This window comes from Hemitrygon akajei, chromosome 7 (genome assembly GCF_048418815.1).
Source record: "Hemitrygon akajei chromosome 7, sHemAka1.3, whole genome shotgun sequence".
Taxonomy (NCBI): Eukaryota; Metazoa; Chordata; class Chondrichthyes; order Myliobatiformes; family Dasyatidae; genus Hemitrygon; species Hemitrygon akajei.
Window position 1 is genome coordinate 76,872,034 of NC_133130.1, and position 22,900 is coordinate 76,894,933.

The 22,900-nt window shown below is 41.9% G+C and overlaps 1 protein-coding gene across 1 annotated transcript in view; it reads right to left on the bottom strand.

Moving 5' to 3' along the window:
• The window catches only part of LOC140730591 (uncharacterized), a 244,979-nt gene that overhangs the window by 46,748 nt on the left and 175,331 nt on the right, over positions 1-22,900 (bottom strand). Inside the window, exon 10 of the mRNA XM_073051258.1 lies at positions 21,069-21,169. Within this exon, the coding sequence (XP_072907359.1) occupies positions 21,069-21,169 (101 nt within the window). The remainder of the gene's footprint in view (positions 1-21,068; positions 21,170-22,900) is intronic.

Below are 22,900 nucleotides of genomic sequence, written 5' to 3' on the forward strand. Positions count from 1 at the left end.
CTTGAGCAACAGAGAGGAAATGCTGGAGGAAGCTGCCTACTGGACTGCTCCAGCATTTTGTAAGTGTTGCTTTGGATACAGAGTGATGAATTTAGTTATAAATCCTAAGTAGGAATATTTTTAAGACCATAGGTTGCTGCAAAGAGGTAAGACTGGGCAATGGGTGAAAAGGTAATAAATGGAAATCAGTATCAGTAACTGAGAGGCTTAATATGTTTCAACAAAATAATTTCAATAATGAAAAAACTGAATGGAGGCTTGGCGCCACTGATAGAGCAACAATATTTTAGGGAATGGCGTTAGAATGCTAAGCCACCCCCCCCCCCCCCCCCAGTTAACAAGCTACATTAAATTTAATTGAATTTTTAACTGAACAGCTATTGGGCTAAAATATCACTTATCCTTCTGACCACCTTCAGCATTTGACCACACTTCAGCCTTCAGAACCACTGCAATCTTTGCCAACCCATTTATTCCCCTCAACACAATTGGGAGAATACAGTTGACATCCCACCACCCTTCCCACTTGTATTCTAGTGCCTTACTAAATTCTTCTGCCTCACTGCATTCCTTTGACCCACTACATTCTTCTGTGCCACTACATTTTTAACTCCAGCTGCATTCTGTTGACTCACTTCCGACTTCTGACTCATTTGTCACTGTGATCTTCTGCCCTTTGCATTCTTCTGTCTCTTATTTCTCCTGCTATCCCCAATGCAGCTTTTGCTCTACTGCCTTTTTATCTATCTGACTGGGGCCCTGTTTCATTATACAATCAGGAATTTAGATTTTTGATTCATATCTAGGGCAATAAATAGGACGGTTAATGTGGGCATCTATTTCTCGAGAGAAATGTGGAGATAGATTTTCCAATGACCTTTAACCTTTTTATCAGCCTATTTTTGGGACTGAAGCTGTTGGAAGCACACAGCACATTGGGATACCTAATTTATTAAAAACAGACAGCATGTGTACAAAGTAGTGCCACTAAACAAGCTCCCACACTGCTTCAAACCAGGAGTTAAGAGTTTCAGGTGAAGAGGACTGGAAGTCCAGGGATAATTCATAATCAAAATCAGCTTCATTGTCATTGATGTATGTCTTGAGATTTGTTGTTTTGTGGCAGCAGTACTGTGCAAGACATGTAACTTGTCATAATTTAGAAAAAAAATAAGTAAATAATGCAAATATGAATAATGAGGTTGTGTTCATGAACCATTTAGATGGTAGAGGCTAAGAAGCTGTTATTAAAATGTTGAGTGTGGGTCTGCAGGCTCCACTTCTATCCCTATTTGTAAAGAATATTTTATTTCATTTAATTCTAAATGAGTGATACAATTTATAGCTGTAATGGAAAATTGGAGCACATCCTTTGCAGCACAACCAAGTTGAGAGCTAGAGTGCCAAGAAAGCCACAATACCAGCAACGATGGGAGGGTGTAATGGAAATGTGACACATCCACTGAGATGCTTTTGACTATAAGTGTGTTAACACCAGAATTCCTAAGGAGAAGACAGGAATAACAAAAGTCAAGTCAAGTCAACTTTTATTGTCATTTCGACCATAACTGCTGGTACAGTGCATAGTAAAAATGAGACAACGTTTTTCAGGACCATGGTGTTACATCACACAGTACAAAAAAACTAGACTGAACTACGTAATAAAAAAAACAGAGAAAGCTACACTAGACTACAGACCTACAATGGACTGCATAAAGTGCACAAAAAAACAGTGCAGGCATTACAATAAATAATAAACAGGACAGTAGGGCAAGATGTCAGTCCAGGCTTCGAGTATTGAGGTGTCTGATAGCTTGGGGGTAGAAACTGTTACATAGTCTGGTCGTGAGAGCCCGAATGCTTCGGTGCCTTTTCCCAGATGGCAGGAGGGAGAAGAGATTATATGAGGGGTGCATGGGGTCCTTCATAATGCTGTTTCCTTTGCAGATGCAGCGTGTAGTGTAAATGTCCGTGATGACAGGAAGAGAGACCCCGATGATCTTCTCAGCTGACCTCACTATCCGCTGCAGGGTCTTGCAATCCGAGATGGTGCAATTTCTGAACCAGGCAGTGATGCAGCTGCTCAGGATGCTCTCAATACATCCCCTGTAGAATGTGATGAGGATGGGGGGTGGGAGATGGACTTTCCTCAGCCTTCGCAAAAAGTAGAGATGCTGCTGGGCTTTCTTTGCTATGGAGCTGGTGTTGAGGGACCAGGTGAGATTCTCCACCAGGTGCACACCAAGAAATTTGGTGCTCTTTACAATCGTTACCGAGGAGCCGTCGATGTTCAGCGGGGAGTGGTCGCTCCGTGCCCTCCTGAAGTCAACAACCATCTCTTTTGCTTTGTTCACATTAAGAGACAGGTTGATGGCTCTGCACCAGTCCGTTAGCCACTGCACCTCCTCTCTGTAAGCTGACTCATCGTTCTTGCTGATGAGACCCACCACTGTGGTGTCATCGGCGAACTTGATGATGTGGTTCGAGCTGTGTGTTGCAGCACAGTTGTGAGTCAGCAGAGTGAGCAGCAGTGAACTGAACACGAAGCCCTGGGGAGCCCCCGTGCTCAGTGTGATGGTGTTGGAGATGCTGCTCCTGATCTGGACTGACTGAGGTCTCCCAGTCAGGAAGTCTAGGATCCAGTTGCAGAGGGAGGTGTTCAGGCCCAATAGGCTCAGCTTTCCAATCAGTTTCTGAGGGATGATTGTGTTGAATGCTGAACTGAAGTCTATGAACTGCATCCGAACGTATGTGTCTTTTTTGTCCAGGTGGGTTAGGGCCAGGTGGAGGGTGGTGGCAATGGCGTCATCTGTTGAGCGGTTGGGACAGTACGCAAATTGCAGGGGGTCCAGTGAGGGGGGCAGCAGGGTCTTGATATGCCTCATGACGAGCCTCTCGAAACACTTCATGATGATGGATGTGAGTGGTAGTCATTTAGGCAGGACACTGAAGACTTCTTCGGCATAGGGACGATGGTGGCGGCCTTGAAGCATGTTGGAATGGTGGTGCTGCTCAGGGAGATGTTGAAGATTTCAGTGAGAACACTTGCCAGCTGGTCTGCACATCCTCTGAGCACTCTACCAGGGATGTTGTCTGGTCCAGCAGCCGTCCATGGGTTGACCCTGCACAGGGTTCTTCTCACGTCGGCCACGGAGAGACACAAAATGCACAACCCATTCCAATGACGCAGGGTTTCAGATATGTGAACAGATTGGAGAATCTGGAATTTTTTTATTAAAACATAGATGAGAAGCAAAATACTGACAGAGGATTTGAGAATTGTAATGGGTTTTATAGTGTGTTTAAAAACAGAAGCAGATATGTAAGCTTTTGAATATTTTGTGAATAAGTGAGGGAAAGCTATTTTGATGACAGACTAAGAGGCAAATCGGTGTGAAACTAAGGAAATTTGTTTCCTTAAACATGATTTGTTATGATGTGGGACGTGCAGCCTGAAAAGGTGGTGGACAGACTCAATAATAACTTTCAAAGAGAATTGGAAAAACATTTGGGTAATAAAACAGAGCTGTAGGTGAAAATAGATACAATGGCTAATAGGTCTCCCTTTTGAGTTTTTAATTCCATAGTTTTCTGGACAGTCTCCAGATTTTGTAGAAGCACAATAAAGAAAGAAATATTAAGTTATAATATCTTTCTTTAAAATGAAATAAAATGACACTATTTTATAACGCTGTATTAAATATTGATAGTTTCATTCAATTAAGCAGGAATCAAAATACTACAGAAACATCAAAACTTATGCATTGTTTTAGATAATCTGAGTCCTTAGTGAATTCTATTTATAGTTGGAAGATCTTGATACATGATGTCATTAAGAGGCAGAGTCAAGAATAACGCAAATAATTCATCAATTAATAATTGCAACATTGTGACTTGAGTTCAAGCTGGCAGACCAGACTGATGTTGTCACTTAGCTTATCAAACATGGACACAGATATAAATTTTTTGTGTACCCAGGATATTTGTGTAATCAGAGACAGTCTGATTTAATTTTTAACTTTGAGTGCCTTGCTCTCTGCCTTCAGAAGCTTTTAAATAATTTGCATCTCCATGAGAAGGTCTGCTTGTTGTGACGAATAATGATTTCTACATCATCGGCCTCAGTGTCTCTCTGGTGACTTCGATCACAGTCACAACATTTAGGGGCTCGTCCAGGATACATTCATGACCTGCTGTGTGGCCAGTGACTTAAGTAATCTAGGAGAATGAGTGTTTTTTAAGGATAGGACCCACCTCAGATCTGTTCAGGTCAATGGCCATGGAATCATGACACCTCAAAGAACATGACGGAGAGCTGAGCTGCTGGATTTAGAAGGGGGGGGGGGGGGGGGGGGGGGGGTGTGTGTGTGTGTGTGTGTGTGTGTGTGTGTGTGTGTGTGTGTGTGTGTGTGTGTGTGTGTGTGTGTGTGTGTGTGTGTGTGTGTGTGTGTGTGTGTGTGTGTGTGTGTGTGTGTGTGTGTGTGTAAGTAAGAGGGACCAGCTGTCAGTTAGTATTGGGCTGTGTGGTGAGGCAGGGCGACCAGTTGCAAAATGTGGTTACTGACCGTTCGGGATGCCAGAGGGATGTGTGCATACTCATTCGGGATACTGGATAATGGTATGATTGTTTGTGGGTGCTTTTGTGCACTTAGTAATAAGTTTGAAACTGTGGTGTAACAGATTTTATAATTCAATGGAATGCAACAGGCATCACGAGTTCAGCAGCAGTGTGGAAATATTTGAGGGAGAGGTTATAACCAGGTACCTTGGGATGGCACCTATTGAGACCAGAAAATGACAAGTCAAGTATTCTGACGATCCCAGCCAGCTCTTGACCCTGATTACCACCATTCCCAAGCCACTCTCCTCTGGGGAGAAGCAGAACATTTTGTCAGAGCTGCCCTCACTTAAAGTTGCTTGTAGGAATTCAGAATTCTTGAGAGAGCTCGAACAATATGTGGGACAGTATGCCACAGGGAGTGCGGGATGGTACATGGAAACAAAGACAGATGTCACTTCTTTAAGGGGGTAGTGAGGCAGTGACTGGGGTGAGGTGACAATAACTGGAGATTGATAATGTCAGTAGCTGAGAGTTGATAAGCCTGTCATAGACAATGCAGAGCTTAAATATCAAGCATATGAGGAGTACTCAGAGTTGGACAATCCGGGGAGGGATGATCCAATCTTTATGAAAATGCTGAGGGAAGGCCTGAGCTCAGCCCACCAGGAAGTTTTAGATTTGGGGATAGCAGTGGGATCGACCCATCCTATGACAGTATCATGGGCTGGTGAGTTAGACCAGAGGAGGGGGAAGAGATATCTTAAAATGGCTGTAGTAGATGTAGCTGCTACGAAGACACAGAGATCTTGCAACCAGGGCACCAAGCAAGGAATTTGACTGCTGACTAGATTACACAGCTAGTGAAGAGAGCATCCATGTCAGACAACCAGCTAGCGGCAGACTCCGTTACCAGTAATGGTCACCCACGGATGTATGCAGGAGGTTTATTAATGGGCTGGCACAGGGTCTTCAGTAACAATAACTCATCTATCCTCGCCCACAACTGTAGAAGGGATTTATATTACCAATGCAGGGGTGAAACAATGAGGGCAGAGACAAGTGAGCCACAGGTACTTGAGATTGAAGGAGTAGAGCTTCATGTAGATCTCTGGTCTCTGGGTGTGAATAAACAATCAGGGAACTGTATCTGGGATAGACACACTAAGTAAGGCAGGTGCTATCATAGACTCAGGAGAAGAGAGATAACATGGGAAAGCAAAACTGTATGACCCATAGAGCAGACAAATTGGCCCACAGAGAAACAGTAACCCCAAGCAGGGACAGGAGATAGGACGGTGAGCATGAAACATGTCAGGAAGTCCCGAGGGTAGGGGGCAAACAGTCAAGGATTGCTAAAAGCAGCGCAGCCATGTGCAGAGGCAGCAGCAACTAAAGTAAAGACACTCCACAAAAAAGGAGAGTAAGAAGCAGACAGGGAATGCGTTCCGATCATGGGGCAAAAGGAGAAATGGAATAATGTGAGACGACAGAAATTGCAAGTACGGAGGAAGAAACTTCTTGAGCTGATTGGGAAAGATTATATGGAGATGTGAAGGGTCATTGTAAGCATGTTAACACATTGAGGGACAGTGCAAAACTGCAACAACGTATTACTAAACGGAGAGAGTCAGAGGGAGAGAAGATAGTCCTTCCACAGCTGGGTGACCAAGTCCTGCTGAAGGAGCTTCCTGAAAAGGCAGGGGCCATGTCTTCAACCTGAGCCTGAGTCTCCAGAGGGTTCCTGTGCTGTGGAAGACGTCGTGCCTCGTTCCTGTACTGAAGACACCGCGCCCCAGTGGCTCCAATGACTACAGACCGGTGGCATTGACCTCCCACATCATGAAGACCCTGGAGAAACTTGTTCTAGAGCAGCTCCGGCCAATCGTTAGGCCACACTTAGACCCCCTCCAGTTCGCCTATCAGCCCTGACTAGGAGTTGAGGATGCCATCGTCTACCTGCTGAACCGTGTCTACGCCCACCTGGACAAGCCGGCGAGCACTGTGAGGGTCATGTTTTTTGACTTCTCCAGTGCGTTCAACACCATCCGCCCTGCTCTGCTGGGTGAGAAGCTGACAGTGATGCAGGTGGATGCTTCCCTGGTGTCATGGATTATTGATTACCTGACTGGCAGACCATAGTACGTGCACTTGCAACACTGTGTGTCAGACAGAGTGGTCAGCAGCACTGGGGCTCCACAGGGGACTATCCTGTCTCCCTTTCTCTTCACCATCTACACCTCGGACTTCAGCTACAACACAGAGTCTTGCCATCTTCAGAAGTTTTCTGATGACTCTGCCATAGTTGGATGCATCAGCAAGGGAGATGAGGCTGAGTACAGGGCTACAGTGGGAAACTTTGTCACATGGTGCGAGCAGAATCATCTGCAACTTAATGTGAAAAAGACTAAGGAGCTGGTGGTGGACCTGAGGAAGGCTAAGGCACCGGTGACCCCTGTTTCCATCCAAGGGGTCAGTGTGGACATGGTGGACGATTACAAATACCTGGGGATACGAATTGACAATAAACTAGACTGGTCAAAGAACACTGAGGCTGTCTACAAGAAGGGTCAGAGCCGTCTCTATTTCCTGAGGAGACTGAGGTCCTTTAACATCTGCCGGATGATGCTGAGGATGTTCTATGAGGCTGTGGTGGCCGGTGCTATCATGTTTGCTGTTGTGTGCTGGGGCAGCAGGCTGAGGGTAGCAGACACCAACAGAATCAACAAACTCATTCGTAAGGCCAGTGATCTTGTGGGGGTGGAACTGGACTCTCTGACGGTGGTGTCTGAAAAGAGGATGCTGTCCAAGTTGCATGCCATCTTGGACAATGACTCCCATCCACTCCATGATGTACTGGTTAGGCAGAGGAGTACGTTCAGCCAGAGACTCATAACACCGAGATGTAACATTGAGCGTCATAGGAAGTCATTCCTACCTGTGGCCATCAAACTTTACAATTCCGCCCTCGGAGTGTCAGACACCCTGAGCCAATAGGCTGGTCCTGGACTTATTTCCACTTGGCATGATTAACTTATTTTTATTTAATTATGTATGGTTTCATATTGCTATATTTTTTCACTATTCTTGGTTGGTGCGGCTGTAACGAAACCCAATTTCCCCTCGGGATCAATAAAGTATGTCTGTCTGTCTGTCACTCCCAGGTGGATAGGACTACAGGTTGTGCTCCAGACAAATGACACCTGTGTCTGTGTGCAGACCTGGCAAGGCAGCTAGTGGAAACAATGGACTCAGGTTAAACAGTAATACTCACCTTCCTGTCACCCTTACAGACAGAACAACGGATCAAGTCTACCCAGTAATAGAAACATAGAAAACCTACAGCACAATACAGGCCCTTTGACCCACAAAGCTGTGCCGAACATGTCCCTACCTTAGAACTAACTAGGCTTACCCACAGCCCTCCATTTTTCTAACTTCCATGTATCCATCCAGGAGTCTCTTAAAAGACCCTATCATTTCTGCCTCCAACACCACCCCTGGCAGCCCATTCCAAGCACTCACCACACTCTGCGTAAAAAACTTACCCCTGATATCTCCTATATACCTACTTCCAAGCACCGTGCTAGCCATTTCAGCCCTGGAAAAAAGCCTTTGACTATCCACACGATCAATGCCTCTCATCATCTTATACACCTCTATCAGGTCACCTCTCATCCTCCGTTGCTCCAAGGAGAAAAGGCCGAGTTCACTCAACCTATTCTCATAAGGCATGCTCTCCAATCCAGGCAACATCCTTGTAAATCTCCTCCTTTCTATGGTTTCCACATCCTACCTATAGTAAGGTGACCAGAACTGAACACAGTACTGCAAGTGGGGTCTGACCAGGGTCCTATATAACTGCAACATTACCTCTCGGCTCCTGAACTCAATCCCACGATTGATGAAGGGTATGCCTTCTTAACCACAGAGTCAACCTGTGTAGCAGCTTTGAGTGTCCTATGGACTCAGACCCCAAGATCCCTCTGATCCTCTGCACTGCCAAGAGTCTTACCATTAATACTATATTCTGCCATCATATTTGACTTACCAAAATGAACCACCTCACATTTATCTGGGTTGAACTCCACCTGCCACTTCTCAGCCCAGTTTTGCATCCTATCATTGTCCCGCTGTAACCTCTGACAGCCCTCCACACTATCCACAACACCCCCAACCTTTGTGTCATCAGCAAACTTACTAACCCATCCCTCCACTTCCTTATCCAGGTCATTTATAAAAATCACAAAGAGTAGGGGTCCCAGAACAGATAATAGTGTCATTAAAAAGAATCTAAGTGATGAACACCAGCCTGCTGCTTCACATCTCATCACTCCTGATGGAAAAGGACCTGCAGATGTAAATGAATGTGAACACAAATGCAGAACACCGAGGAGAGTGTGTCAACAAGCCATCAACAGTGTGTTAAACTTTTAAGGTAACTACTTTGTTATGAAGGCTGGTCCTGGAAGGTAGATAATTAGTTACATAAATCAGGTTAGAAAGATATCGGGAAAGTAGATGGGAAGAGATCCGAGTTATAGCACGGACAAGAAGTTCCACAACGTTGATGATAAGGCAGACCAAGAGAGAGAAGAAATTGCACACTGCATTTGAATGCAGTCACCCAAGCCTGGAACATAAATAAGCTGGGTTCTTTCAGTGGTAGGGTCAGTAATCAAAGGGACAATCCAGGAAGCGGTGCTACAGGGATGAGGTCCTTTCAGCCATTCAAATAGAGAACACCCCAAACCCTCCTGCACATTGATCAAAGGGACTGAGAGACTTGTTATTCTTGAAACTTGAGATCATTCTGGCAACCTTTTATCATAACATGAAGTGTGAACTGTTGCCTTTGAACCAAAGTTACCTTGCTGTGCCCCTACGAACAGAGAATCTACTGAGAGCCACTGTTGAATTTTAGCTATCAGAGAATGAAGGGACGAGATAAAGATATGTAAACCACAATGGGCAGCAGGGAAGCAGGTAACAAGCATATGAACCACAAACTGTATTTTAAAGACTGGTTAACATTGAGAGGACAAAAGTATCAAGAAAGGATGTGATCAAATTTCTGGAAACTTTTACTGCCACCTCTGCTTGGTCTTTTAGATAGACAGTAAGGGATGATAGTGTAGATGTAGATCAGTGGTCTCCAACCACCGGGCCGCGGACTGGTACCGGGCCGCAAAGCATGTGCTACCGGGCCGCGAGGAAACGATATGATATGGAGATATGAAACGATATGAGTCAGCTGCACCTTTCCTCATTCCCTGTCATGCCCACTGTTGAAATTGAACGCACCCGAGGTCATCTGTTGCTTAAACGCAGTGACGCAGCTGGTGAGAAGTGCTGTTGCTTCTGGCCTGGAGCGTGGACAGATGGGCACTGCCTCTAAACCTGTTTAGCACACCAAATGTTCGTGGGGAACCTGGTGCTAAAATATTCGTAGACGACCTAATTCGGGCTCAGGGTTTTGTAAGTGGCAAAGCAGCTACCTCGCTGCGATCTACTGAAAGTCATCCCTCAAAACAAACTTTCGTCAGCTGATAGCTCCTACAAGGGGGGGCGGGCACGCGCCCTGTCACACTCCTCACTCGGTCGGTTGCTCTCTCTGGACTGCGACCTCCGTGGTCCCGGTACGGGGACCTCCGGCCCTGACCTTGTCCTCTCACCCCACCCACGACCAGCTGCACCTGGCCAAGGCGTTTGGCGGCGGGTGGGCGGGAAGCTGGAGTTCTGGCCCGGAGGCTGTCTAATGAGGCAATGAAGCCCTCAAAACTGCTTCGTGAGCAAGCGGGACAGAAGAAAGTGCTGATAGCCACGCAAACTAAATTGAGGAATAGACTGGACATAAGGAACCTCCTTACCTCCTTCGAGTATCGCTGTATTCCGGTCGTGATTAACACCCCCCCCCCCCCCACCCCCCTGCCATTGTCAGCCGGTCCGCAAGAATATTTTCAGTATTAAACTGGTCCGCGGTGCAAAAAAGGTTGGTGACCCCTGATGTAGATGTATGATCGGTTAGTAATCGGGAAAATGATCTGAAGTGAAGGGCATTTTTGCTGCCTTATTTAATTAGATCATTCTTAATGTTTGGCCGTCCTGGGACAGGTTTCTGTGCAGGGGCCAGTATGTTAGGGAGTATTCTGGAGTTATGTGAATATTGAAGATATTAATTCAAACAAGAACCAGTCTTCAGTTTGCAATCTGAATTGTGAATTGCAAGCAGAAAAATTGAAGTTAGAAGCAAATAAACAGGCTGGCCCACAGACTAAGAGAAATGGTTTGCAAAATATTGACTATGAAACATTTGCATATGCATCAGCTAAGTGTTAAGACAATGGGCTTCTGTTAATTGGCCTCCATCAAACCTGGCAACATGGATAAGTTATCTGCTTCACTGTAACCTGAGTTCAAGCTGGCAGCCCAGAGAGATGTTGCCACTGAGCGTATCAAAAATGGTCACAGGTATAGGCAATCAGTAATTTTTGTGTACTCAGAGACAGCCCTGACAACATTGATTTTGAGTGTCTGGCTCTCTGTCTTCAAAAGCTTTAACACTATTTATGTGAATTAATTTGGGACAATGGTGTCTGAACATTCAGAGATATCTCCCATTGTAGACATGTAATTCAAAAGAAGCACTGACAACCCAAAACATTGGAGTGAACAATGTCATTGTAATGACAGAAATTGTATTGAATCACTCACTGTTACCTTTGAACTTAGGGGTATAAAAATGTGATGTACTTTTGGGTTTGTGAGCCTCTACGGAGAGTGTCTCCATAAGAATGCCTGCTTGTTGTGATGAATAATTGCTTCTATATCATCAGCCACAGTGTCTCTGTGGTGGCCTTGTTCAGCCACAACAGTGGTAAACTGCTTCCTCATCTGTCCATGTGGAAGAATGTTTACGAATTATTATTGACTAGACCATTAGTACGAGTGTTACACATCCCGGGGCACGCTGCAGGCACAGCTATGGAAATAAACCAAGTAAATAAACAAGTAAAACAAGCTGACAGGATGAACGGCAAGGAAGGACAGAGTTTTGGTAGTAACTAAGCAACAAATAAAAAAATCACCAGGACGATGTTTTACTATTGACCCAGATACTTCTAAACCAAATTCCAAAGATTTTCCAATGTGGTATAAATATGAAGCTGATCATGAAGGTAAGGTTTGGGTTTGCTGCACTAAAAATAAGGATAAGAAGCAAATACCTTACAAATAGTAAAGAATGTTTGGCATAAAAGAGGTAGCTCAAGTTATTGTGGAGTCATTAGGAATGATATTTCAAAAATCAATAGTCTGGCATGGTTCAGGAAGACTGAAAAATTGAAAATGTAACACCATTCTTCAAGAAGTGAGGGAGGCAGATTAAAGGAAATTATAGGCCAGTTAGCCTAACCTCAGTGGAGCCAAGTGTGAAGCACTTGGAGGCACATGACAATATAGGCCAAAATCAGCATGGTTTCCTGAATGAAAAATCTTTCCTGGCAAATCTGTTAAAGTTCTTTGAAGAAATAACAAGCAGGATTGACAAAGGAGAATAGGTAGACATTATGTACTTGGATTTTCAGAAAGAGAACATAAAGGCAAGGATGTAATGCTGAGCCTGTATAAGGCATCGATCAGACTACCCTTAGAGTACTGTAAGCAGTTTTGGGCTCCATATCTAAGAAAATACTTACTGACATTGGAGAGGGTTCAGAGGAGGTTGACGACAATGATCCCACGATTAAAAGGGTTAACATATGAACAGCGACTGAAAATAGTCTACAGTCCAAGTCCACATCCAAAATGCAGAAAACTTGGGCAACACTCTCTAGGCCCCAGCGGCAGACCTTTCCCTCTCTGTAGCAGAGCCATCAAAAGACAGGCAGCTGGCACTCACCCTGATGCTTCAATCTCCTTCGTCGCTTTAATCGGCGAACAATGGAAACTTTAATCAATGAAATGAAATCGAACAATGGCTTGCACCCCATCCTGTAGGCTTCCCATACAAGGTTCCCACACTGTTGTCTCTGCCTCCTGGAATCCTTTCAGAGACTGCAGAGCACTGAAGCACCCAGACAATCTCCAAGCCTCGACATTTCAATTTTCCTTGCCGCTTTCATCAGCGAACAATGGAAGACTTAATTGGCAAAATGGAGTTGAACATTGGCTCACAGCCTGCCTGCCAAGAGGTTCCTGCACACCGTCTCTGCTTCCTGAAATCTTCTCAGAGACTGTAGAACACAGGAACACCCAAACGATCTCCAAACAGCAGATCACAGGCTCCGACAGATCCAAGACAATAAACAAAGTAAGACATAACAGAAGTGAAATATATGGTTTCATAATCTTTCCAGGAGATGTTGACCGAAGGAGCATTGCATGCAGGCACCACCTTGACTGGAAGATGTCAACCTAAATACACCCCTAGTCACTAACTCACCTATTCCCAATACAACTATTCTCAAGGAAGTTTACGGGAGTTCAAGAGAAAGCAAACAAACCTGACAAGACAGTTTGGAGACCACGTAAAGGGGACAGGGTCCAAAAAAAATTCGATAAAACAATTCTGACATGAGTTTCTGTCCAAGATGTAAACCATGTTGTCCCGTTAACCCAGATCATCAACGATAGCACTGTGGTAATTGAGACTAGAAGGAGAAACAAGACTGTAAGTAAAACTATCTTCATAGATAACATCAAACCTGCCCCAGCAGGATTTACTCCTCCAGAACGAGTGGAACCTTTATATTAGTTTGGTGCATGGCTCCACCATGGAATCCCTACACATTAACGGGAAGAGGGGCAGGATAAGTTGGAAAGATGAAACACATGTTTAGATCTGAAAAGCAATGAGAAAATTCCCGTTCACTCGAGGAAGATCTCATAGACACATTGCCCAGGCATAATACATCCAGAAGGCATTGCTGTTTTCAGAGTAAGACAGACTCAAACTCTGGAAAGAAATGCTGCTTTTGCTGTATTTTACTTCTAATATTTGTACTTATAATCACGTTGTTCAGTGCTGCCTTACTTATCATTTGCTTTTCCACAGACGAAGTCGCATTTACTATGGAAGTTGACTTATCCGGCTCGAACACCCCTGAAATCTAATGACTCAGAGAATATTAGATTAAGGGGATCTGCAAACAATATTATTTCCAATTTAACTATCACTAAATGTCTTTATCACTTGGTCAAATGTTTAGTGCTGCCTTACTTACCCTTTAGACCATAAGACCATAAAATATAGGAGCAGTATTAGGCCATTTGGCCCATCGAATCTGCTCCATCATTTCATCATGGCTGATCATTTTCCTCTCAGCCTCAATCTCCTGTCTTCGCCCCATATCCCTTCACACCCTGATCAGTCAAAAATCTACCAACCTCTGCCTTAAATATACATGAAGATTTAGCCTGCACAGCTTCCTGTGGCAAAGAATTCCACAAATTCACCATTCTCTGGCTAAAGAAATTCTTCCTCATCTCTGTTCTAAAAGGAAGCCCCTCTATTCTGAGTCCCCCTCCAGTTCAAGTGCAAACCATCCCTTCTGTACAGGTCTCCCCTTCCCTGGAAGAGAGCCCAATGATCCAAAAATCTTAATGCCCTCTCTCCTACACCAACTCCTCAGCTACATGTTAAACTGTACAATCTTCCTAGTTCTGGCCTTACTTGCACATGGCATGGGTATCAATCCTGAGATCACAACACTGGAGGCCCAGCCCTTTACATACCACCTCCCTTTGCAGAACATCATCACTCATCCTACCCATGTCATCTGGACCGTGACTTCTGGCTGTTCACCCTCCCACTTAATAATGCTGAGGACTTGATTCAAGATATCCCACACTCAGGGCAGAGGAGCAAACATCTGATATTCTGTCTAGGTAGCCTCCAACCTGCTGGCGTGAACAGTGATTTCTCCTTCCTGTAGTTCTCCCTGCCACTTCTTCTATGCTCGACTTCGGCCTCTTACCCCTTCTCCTCACCCGCCTATAATCTCCCCCTGGTGCCCTTCCTCCTTTCCCTTCTCCCAGGTACCACTCTCCTCTCCTGTCAGATTCCTTTTTCTCCAGCCCTATACTTTTTCCACCCACCCAGCTTCACCTATCTTTGACCCTCCCCCCACCTTTTTATTCCATCATCCTTCCCCTTCCGTTCCAGTCCTGATGAAGAGGCACAGCCAAAATGTTCATCATCTATTTCTTTTCATAGATGCTGCCTGACCTGCTGAGTCCCTCGAGCATTTTGTGTGTTACTTTAGAAGGAACTCAGTCAAATTTAAATAGTATTTCTATATCTATTTCAAGAATAGCTGAACTGACACAGGTTTCCTTTGCAGGATCATACTAAGCCCCTGACAGGCTTAACGCGCTAGTTGAAACAATAGCTAAGACGTTTCCAGCTCTCGCAGCAGCAAATAGTTTCCAGGTGGGTTGGCAGATTTTTTTTTGCAGTTTTCCAATGGACAATTCCCCTAGCCATTGAAATTACTGATTTTTTAGTGCTCTTTTGTTGAAACATTGAACCCTGCAAGAATGTAAGTTTGGTGACTTCTACTTTTTGTATAGTGGCCTCCACTCCTAAGACTCCGTTAACTCCTATACCTGACCTGCACTACCACGGGTTATCTCTCATATGGCTGCTTTGCTACCCCTTCCCTTATACTCGCCTCTTTACCTATTTCTCTGGATCACCAGCAACCCCGGAATCGTGAAGAGTAGGGATCACCCTGATCATGTTATCCTGCTCCTCTCCTTTTCCTCATCCTGATCACTAACGACACGTACAGGTACATATGTTTCTCACCTCATCGTCAGGAGGGCTGGGATGTGCCTGTCTCAAATAATTGATCTTATAACACAAATAACACAATCCTACTTAAAGATGAGTCAGCAAACATTATTTTTCACTTAACTATTTGGATATTACATATTTACTTTTTAACATGGGTAACTTTATATACTGCATATAAAGTATATAGTTTTTAAGATTTTACATAATGTAGTTTGTAAAGGTGTTGTTCACTGCTGATGATGGCATTATGCTATCACTGTTTACACCTTTGACCTTAAAACCATCTGTCTGACTATATTTTGTGTGTTATGTTATACAAAGGCAAAAGGCTTACCAGGAGAAGAAAGATGGCTACCCCTGAGGAATGCTATACTTCTGATAACCTTTTTACCTATTCTGTTGCAATTTCTGTTGCAAACAGCAATGTAATCCTAGGGCTTCTGAGGTCTACAAGGCGTTATATTGAGATGTTAGAACTATCTGTGTATAAGTATATATTGCAAAATTATCAGAATGTAATTATCAGCCTTTATATTAAAAAAATTAAGTAAGATGTGGCAAGATGGAACCTGATTCCTTTTTTCAGTCTCAGTTCAAGGATTGAGTCTATTAAAATGAATATACTGCCCAGACTGTTATATCTCTTTCAGACCCTACCAATAGAGATTAATCAAAATCAATTCAATGAATGGAACAAGATGCTATCAAGGTATATTTGGCAAGGTAAAAGGCCTACAGTTCATCTCAAAACTTTGCAATTAGCAAAGGAAAAGGAGGGATGGAGCCTACCTTCTCTTAGAGGTTATTATTTTGCAGCACAGTTGAGAGCTGTGATATGTTGGTGCAACCCATCATATGACGCTCAATGGAAAAACATTGAGGAGCGGTACTTCCCATTCCTATACAAGCAATTTTGGCTGATAACAACCTGCAAAGGTACATAAATACTATTGATAACCCATGGCTGAAACTGACTCTTAAAATATGGAAAACTACTATAAAATAATAAAATCTAGAGGGAGATATTGTAATTCTTAAATGGTGTGCATATGACTCGGATTTTACACCAAATAAATTGGATGCTAGATTTAAGGACTGGACAGCTAAAGGAATAACAGTTCTTTGCAACATAATGAAAGAAGGAACACTGTTCAGTTTTGAAATGCTTAAAGAGAAACACTTATTAGAAAAACAAGATTTCTATCGGTATTTACAGATGCGACAATATGTTAATAAGATGCTTAAAAATGTAACCAAGGCAAGTACATGCTTGATAGAGCTCATCAGAAAAGCATATAATTCAGATAATGGTAGTAGAATCATTTCAAGCATGTATAAGGGGTTGTCAAATCTTAAAACACATTCGACTTCATACATTAAAACAAAATGGGAGAAGGAAGGAGGGATAATTATATCTGAGGAAGAATGGACAACAATATGGAGATATCAATGGAAGTGTACCAGTTCACAGAAATGGAGGGAGTTTGGATGGAAAAGCTTGATAAGATATTTTATTACTCCCTCTCAGAAATCCCATTATGATAGTAACCTCCCTGTTTACTGGAGAAATTGTGGATATCAAAATGCAAATCATTATCATATTTTTTGGGACTGCCCTGTTATCAAAAACTATTGGAGGGAGATACACAATGCCTTACAAGACATCCTTAAATATGAAAAACCCTTACAGAGTAAGACCATATATTTTGGATATATACCTCAAGAATGGTTGAAAAGAGATAAATATTTAATGAATATACTGTTGGCGGCTGATAAAAAGACTCTTACCAGGAAATGGTTATCACAGGAGAGCCCAACTTTAAATACATGGATGAAAATTACAATGGACATTTACAAAATGGAGAAGGTAACAGCAATCTGTTAATCATAAGCTGGAACAATTTGATTCATACTGGGGAAAATGGTGTAACTACATAATGCCTTATAGGCCTGATTTTATTCTCACAAATCAATGAATCTGTTGCAAAAAAAAGATCACTTCCTACTTGTACATAGTTCTTTCCTTTTGCTTGTTTTTTCTTTCCACTCTTTTCTGTAAGTGTATACCTCAGATAAATGCTTTGTGGAGATTTGTGATATATATGATTATATGATTTATATGTACAATGTCTGAAATACATCTTATGGAAATGTTTGTTTGATGATGAACTTCAATAAAAAATAAATTACAAAAAAAAAGAATATATTGTATATGTGGTACTCCTACAATGCAGTAAGTAGGACCATTAGGCATATTAATACTGCTATTCCTGTTATACTTATTGTTACTAATACAATTTGTATATTTGGTTGATAAAATCCCATGGTCTAATGGAGACCTTGCTCTGTTAAAGTTTCCTGGGAAGACGTATCAGTTCTTCTCAGTTAGGCCCAATCCTTAAAAACAGGGGTGTCAAACTCATTTTAGGTCACGGGCCGGATTGAGCAAAATGCAGATTCATGCGGGCCGGATCAGTCGGACGCGTGCGAACGCAGCTTTCGTTGCCTCCGTTTTTTCAGCCTGCTCTCATGTGTCTCAGTCTCTGCTATAACTACAAAGGGTTTCACTTTACAAATTCCGTTTCTTATGAAGAAGACTGCCGAGCAAGGCTGCCGAATAAACACTAAAAACCCTGAAAACCTGGTACCTGAATAAACTCAGCATTAGCCATATCATACGCCATAGGCGCTTCGATTACTGGGGCCAGCTTTAATAGTAATTAGATATTATCTCGCGGGCCAAAGATAATTCCACTGCGGGCCTTGGTTTGACATATATGCTTAAAAGTAAAGCGGGAAAATCTGAACAATTATATACAGCATTCAGAATCACTAAATAGGAAGAAACTTATGTAGATGGTATGGTTGGTAACATAATGTTAAGTTACAGCATACCTATGGGTGTTCACTCCCATGGGAGGACCATTACCAATCCCAATGTTCTGACATCTTTTACTGGGAGCCTAGAGTTCAAGGTATAGACAGAATTCTCAACTGAAGAACTATACTCTTTCTTTCTTTTCTACATGTTTCACCTTTTATGTACATTATTATACTCTGAAATCATGCAACTGATGGATATAATTTTTTATAACTGAAATGTGCGATTACTAATCCTTGGGCAAAAAGAAGACAGCAATACACAATCAGTAATTTGTTTAAAAGCCTCATTTTCAGAAAACCTGAGTAAAGTCATGCACCGCATCGAAAGCAATGGGAACATTCTTGTGAAAAAAAAATTAACTAACTTCAGCTTATTGAAATATGTTGCCATATGACCTGATGAACTAATAGCGACAGAGATAGTGATTCAAACTTGTATCAAGGAAAAAGCAAGAACTGTTTGTGAAGAAGATTTTAAAGATGGACTAATATGGACTTATAAAATGAACGTTGATATGCTGTTGTCATGGTGCTTATGGAAAATTAAAACCAAACCATGTTTGAGGCTTGGGAAACGTGAGCAGACGAGATTGAGGAACTGAATATATTAAACAGAAAATCATTTTAAAAATACCAACATTGGGGAGTATTCAATGAGCTCTTTGAGCATTAGAATGAGGAGAGCCTTTCCAACACTGGTATTCCACTGGAAAGATTGGGGGAGTGATAGCCTGGCAGGAATCTTGATCCCAATGCTGATATCCGCAGAAGAAAGTGAGTTAGAGAAGAGGGAGATGTGATGGATATTCACTTTCTGAACCAATAGACCTCCTGGTTGTTTGCCAAGCTTGCATTCTAAACACAATAGATGCCACTTGTCAAAATTAAACAGTTGTAAATAAACTTCCAATTAACACTGTTTAGCTTCTAGTCATAAATAGGAGCCAGACTTCAGTTCTTAAAATATAAATTACAAGCAGTAATCAGCTTGAAGTTAAAACAAGCAGTGCCTATTGAGCAGATTTGCAAACAAGCTTCGTATGGACCCACAAACTTGTTGGCTCACAGCATCATGTTTTATTGCTCTAGAAGTGCAGTATAAGACAATGAGTTATTTAATTTGGCTTGTTTCAAAACAGACATCACTAAGTTGCTTAGTTCAAGGAAGCTTGCAGACCAGATCGATACAGTACAAATATTTTGCATATCAATAATTGATCTATTAATGTTAAAAGGTTTATGTACTCAGAGAAGTTAGCTTTACAACATTAATGGTGATAATAGTGTCTCCAAAAGTTTACCAACCTTTTGTGTTAAAAGGGTATCTAAGGAAATATCACATGCATGTGGAATCAGCCCCCAAGTAAAATCATAGTGTGTAAATTTAAGGCATACAGTAAATGAGGTAATTTTATATTTCTCATGATGTTGAATATATTAGCATGGATTGAATATTGGTTGACAAATAAGGAACAAACATTGGGAATAAATAAATCTTTCTCACAGAGGCAGGAAGTACTGTTTAGTGTACTGCAGAGATCAGTAGATCAGTATATATTTATAATATACTACAAGGGTTTAGATGAATGACCCAAATGTAATAATTCAAAGTTGCTGAAGATATCAGTCCAAGTGAAATTCTGAATTGTGAGTCGGAAGCATCAAAAGTGACTGAGAGACATTAAGCAAGTCAGTAAAAATATGGCAGATGCAGTGCAATGTGGTTAAATGTGATATTGTCCACTTTCAATGGAAAACAAGAAAGGCAACATATTATTTTAGTGGTGTTAGTTTGAGAAGCATTGCTTTATAAATAGACTTGGATATCCTTGTCCAGTGTCACTGAAAGTAAATATACAGGTGCAGCAAACAGTTAAGGTAGCAAATGTTACTTTGGTTCTCATAGCAAGAGGATTCAAGTACAGGAGGAAGGGTATCTTGCTATAATTATGTGAGGTCTTGAGTAAGATTGTACTTGGGAAAATGCATGAAGCTTTAGATTCATAACCGAAGAAAGAATATACTGTTGAAGAGGGCATGCAGTGAAGTTGCACCAGAATGGTGGTATTGCTGTATGGGGAGAAAGCTGGTCAACATCATCTACCAACAAGCATAAAACCCAAGTCAGGAGTCCAATGGGACTACTTTCCACTTGCTTGGATAACTGCAGCTCCAATAATACTTAAGAAGTTCAAAGGTCAAAGCAGCTGACTTAAATGGTGCCTAAACATGCATTGCTCCAACTGCTGGTATACAGTGATCACAATGTGTACCTTTAAGACAAGGCTTTGCATTTGCCCACTTGGGGCACTCCAGTAACACTCCCAAACCTGTAACCTCTATCTCCAAGGAAAAGTCATCATCCATACGGAAACATACCAATCCACAATACTCTCTGAGTCACACACTATCCTGACTTGGAAATACATTGGCAATCTTCATCATTGCTGGGTCTATATGTGAAATACTTTACCCATTAGGACCAGAAGGGTATATTAGCCAGCAGGTCTACAACAGTTCAATATAAAAGGACATGTCACCAATTCTTCAAGGGCAATTAAGCATAGGTAATAAATGTTGCCTGTACCACAACATGAAAATTTTTATATGAAGTGGGGTTTGGATTCTTCAACCTATTATAAGCCTTATCCGCATAACCGCTACCTGCAATTTGTAACAAAGCTATTGCCCAAAGTTATAAAGCTTAAAAATTTTAAGTATACATTTTAGCTTTGATTAAATTAAATGCTCTTCAGGTACTGATCAGTATCCCTAAAAATAATGATTATTCTCCTCGTAGAGCTTGTTATGTGACTGTATATTTCCTACCAGTTTACTGGTGTTATTGCCATCTATCCTCTGTTTTAGTTCCAAAGAATTTGAACTTAGATCATTTCCCAAAGTTGTGTTGAGCTTCGGCATCTTATACCCTGAAAGAAATTTGAAACAAAGTTATCATCAAACCAGTTAGACATTGTTAAATCTTAATTTTAAATCCTATTATCACCACTAAATCAGTAGATTATGGGATCAAATCCCATTAAAGACAGGCTGACACTCTCAAAGCAATTCTGAGCGAGTCCTAAATTGTCAAGTGCGGCATCTTTTGAATGAAATGTTAATCCAGGGCCCTGGCTTCTCTTGAGGTGAAGACAGTTAAAAGATCAGCACAACATCATGAGCTGCAGAACCTGTACTATTCTGTAATGTTCTATGTTCATAAATGCAAATTATTTCACCTTCTGTGGAAATTAGTATTGGTCAAGTCAGATAATATTTCTGGATAGTTGAATTTCATTAATCTACTCATTTTTTAAATTAGAGACTTTCAAAATTGTGAAGTAATCTCAAGACCTTTTATTGTTATAGTTGCAAGAGAACTGCAGATGCTGGAAATCTTGAGCAACTCATATGAAATGCTAGTGGAACGCAGCAGATCAGGCAGCATCTATGGAGGGGTATAAACAGTCAACATTTTGGGCCAAACCTGAAATGCAACCTGCTTATTTCCCTCCATAGATGTTGCCTAACCTGCTGAGTTCCTCCAGCATTTTGTGTGTGTCTGTGTGTGTGCAATTCAATGTCTTTCCCCGGTATATTATCAAAATGGAGCCTAAACTGAGCTGATGTGCTCGGGTTGGCTTTATGGTGCCTTCCCCGCCATACACAGCAGAATATTCCATTTCTTTAGTTCTGAGGATATGTAAATGTGTATATGTTGTTTGATTACTATATTTAATGTAGATACTTCTGTTTATTTTTGTAGTAGGATTATCACTACATTGTGGGGTACATCATATTCTAATTGATGTGTAGTCTTAAGTTAACTTAGTTGGTAATTAAAGATGGTATGTCCTAGTGCCAAATAAAAGCAATTCATCACCCTCAGTGTGAGAGAGTGAGAGAGAGAGAGAGAGAGAGAGAGAGAGAGAGAGAGAGAGAGAGTCAGAGAGAGAGGGAGAGTGTGTGTGTGTGAGAGAGAGAGAAAGAGAGAGAGAGGGAGAGAGACTGAGACTGCTAGGAGTTCACACTGGACAAGAATAATATGGAGCTATTATCGTGTTCTCTTGTAGATATCTTCTTATGAATATTGGCAGTTTTCGTTAATTTTTGTAGGTTCAATTTATGATGCACCTAATAAACACCATTGCACTGAAGTGCTAAGCAACTCCATTTTTCCTTTGGTCATAACCACGATCTAACAGTGTTACACTGTATTGTGAAAATTTTCTTCAGTAACAGGAACGCAATGTAAATGTAAATTGCAATTACAATTGTTACATTAATTTAGGTTGACACTTCACTGTGGCATGAAAGGAAGAGTTGCCTTTCAGATTTAATCAGAGCTCTGGCTGCCTTGCTCAGTAACATTGCAATTGGAAGAAGTGCACTGAGTTGTCATGGTATCCTGGCCAAGATTCACTGCTCAGTCAACACTACCAAGATTCCCTGATATAGTATTCCATTTATTATTTGCAGAAATATGCCATGCACAATTTGAGTCCTTGCATTTGCTGAAGAAAATAATAATACTGGCAACTCAAATATAGCAGAGGGTTCTCTCATCATTTTCAAAACCTTGCTGTAGACATATTACCAAGAAGCTGTTATTGTGCTATCATTTCTAAAAAGGAAGGGGTAGCTTGCAATTACAGGCCAAT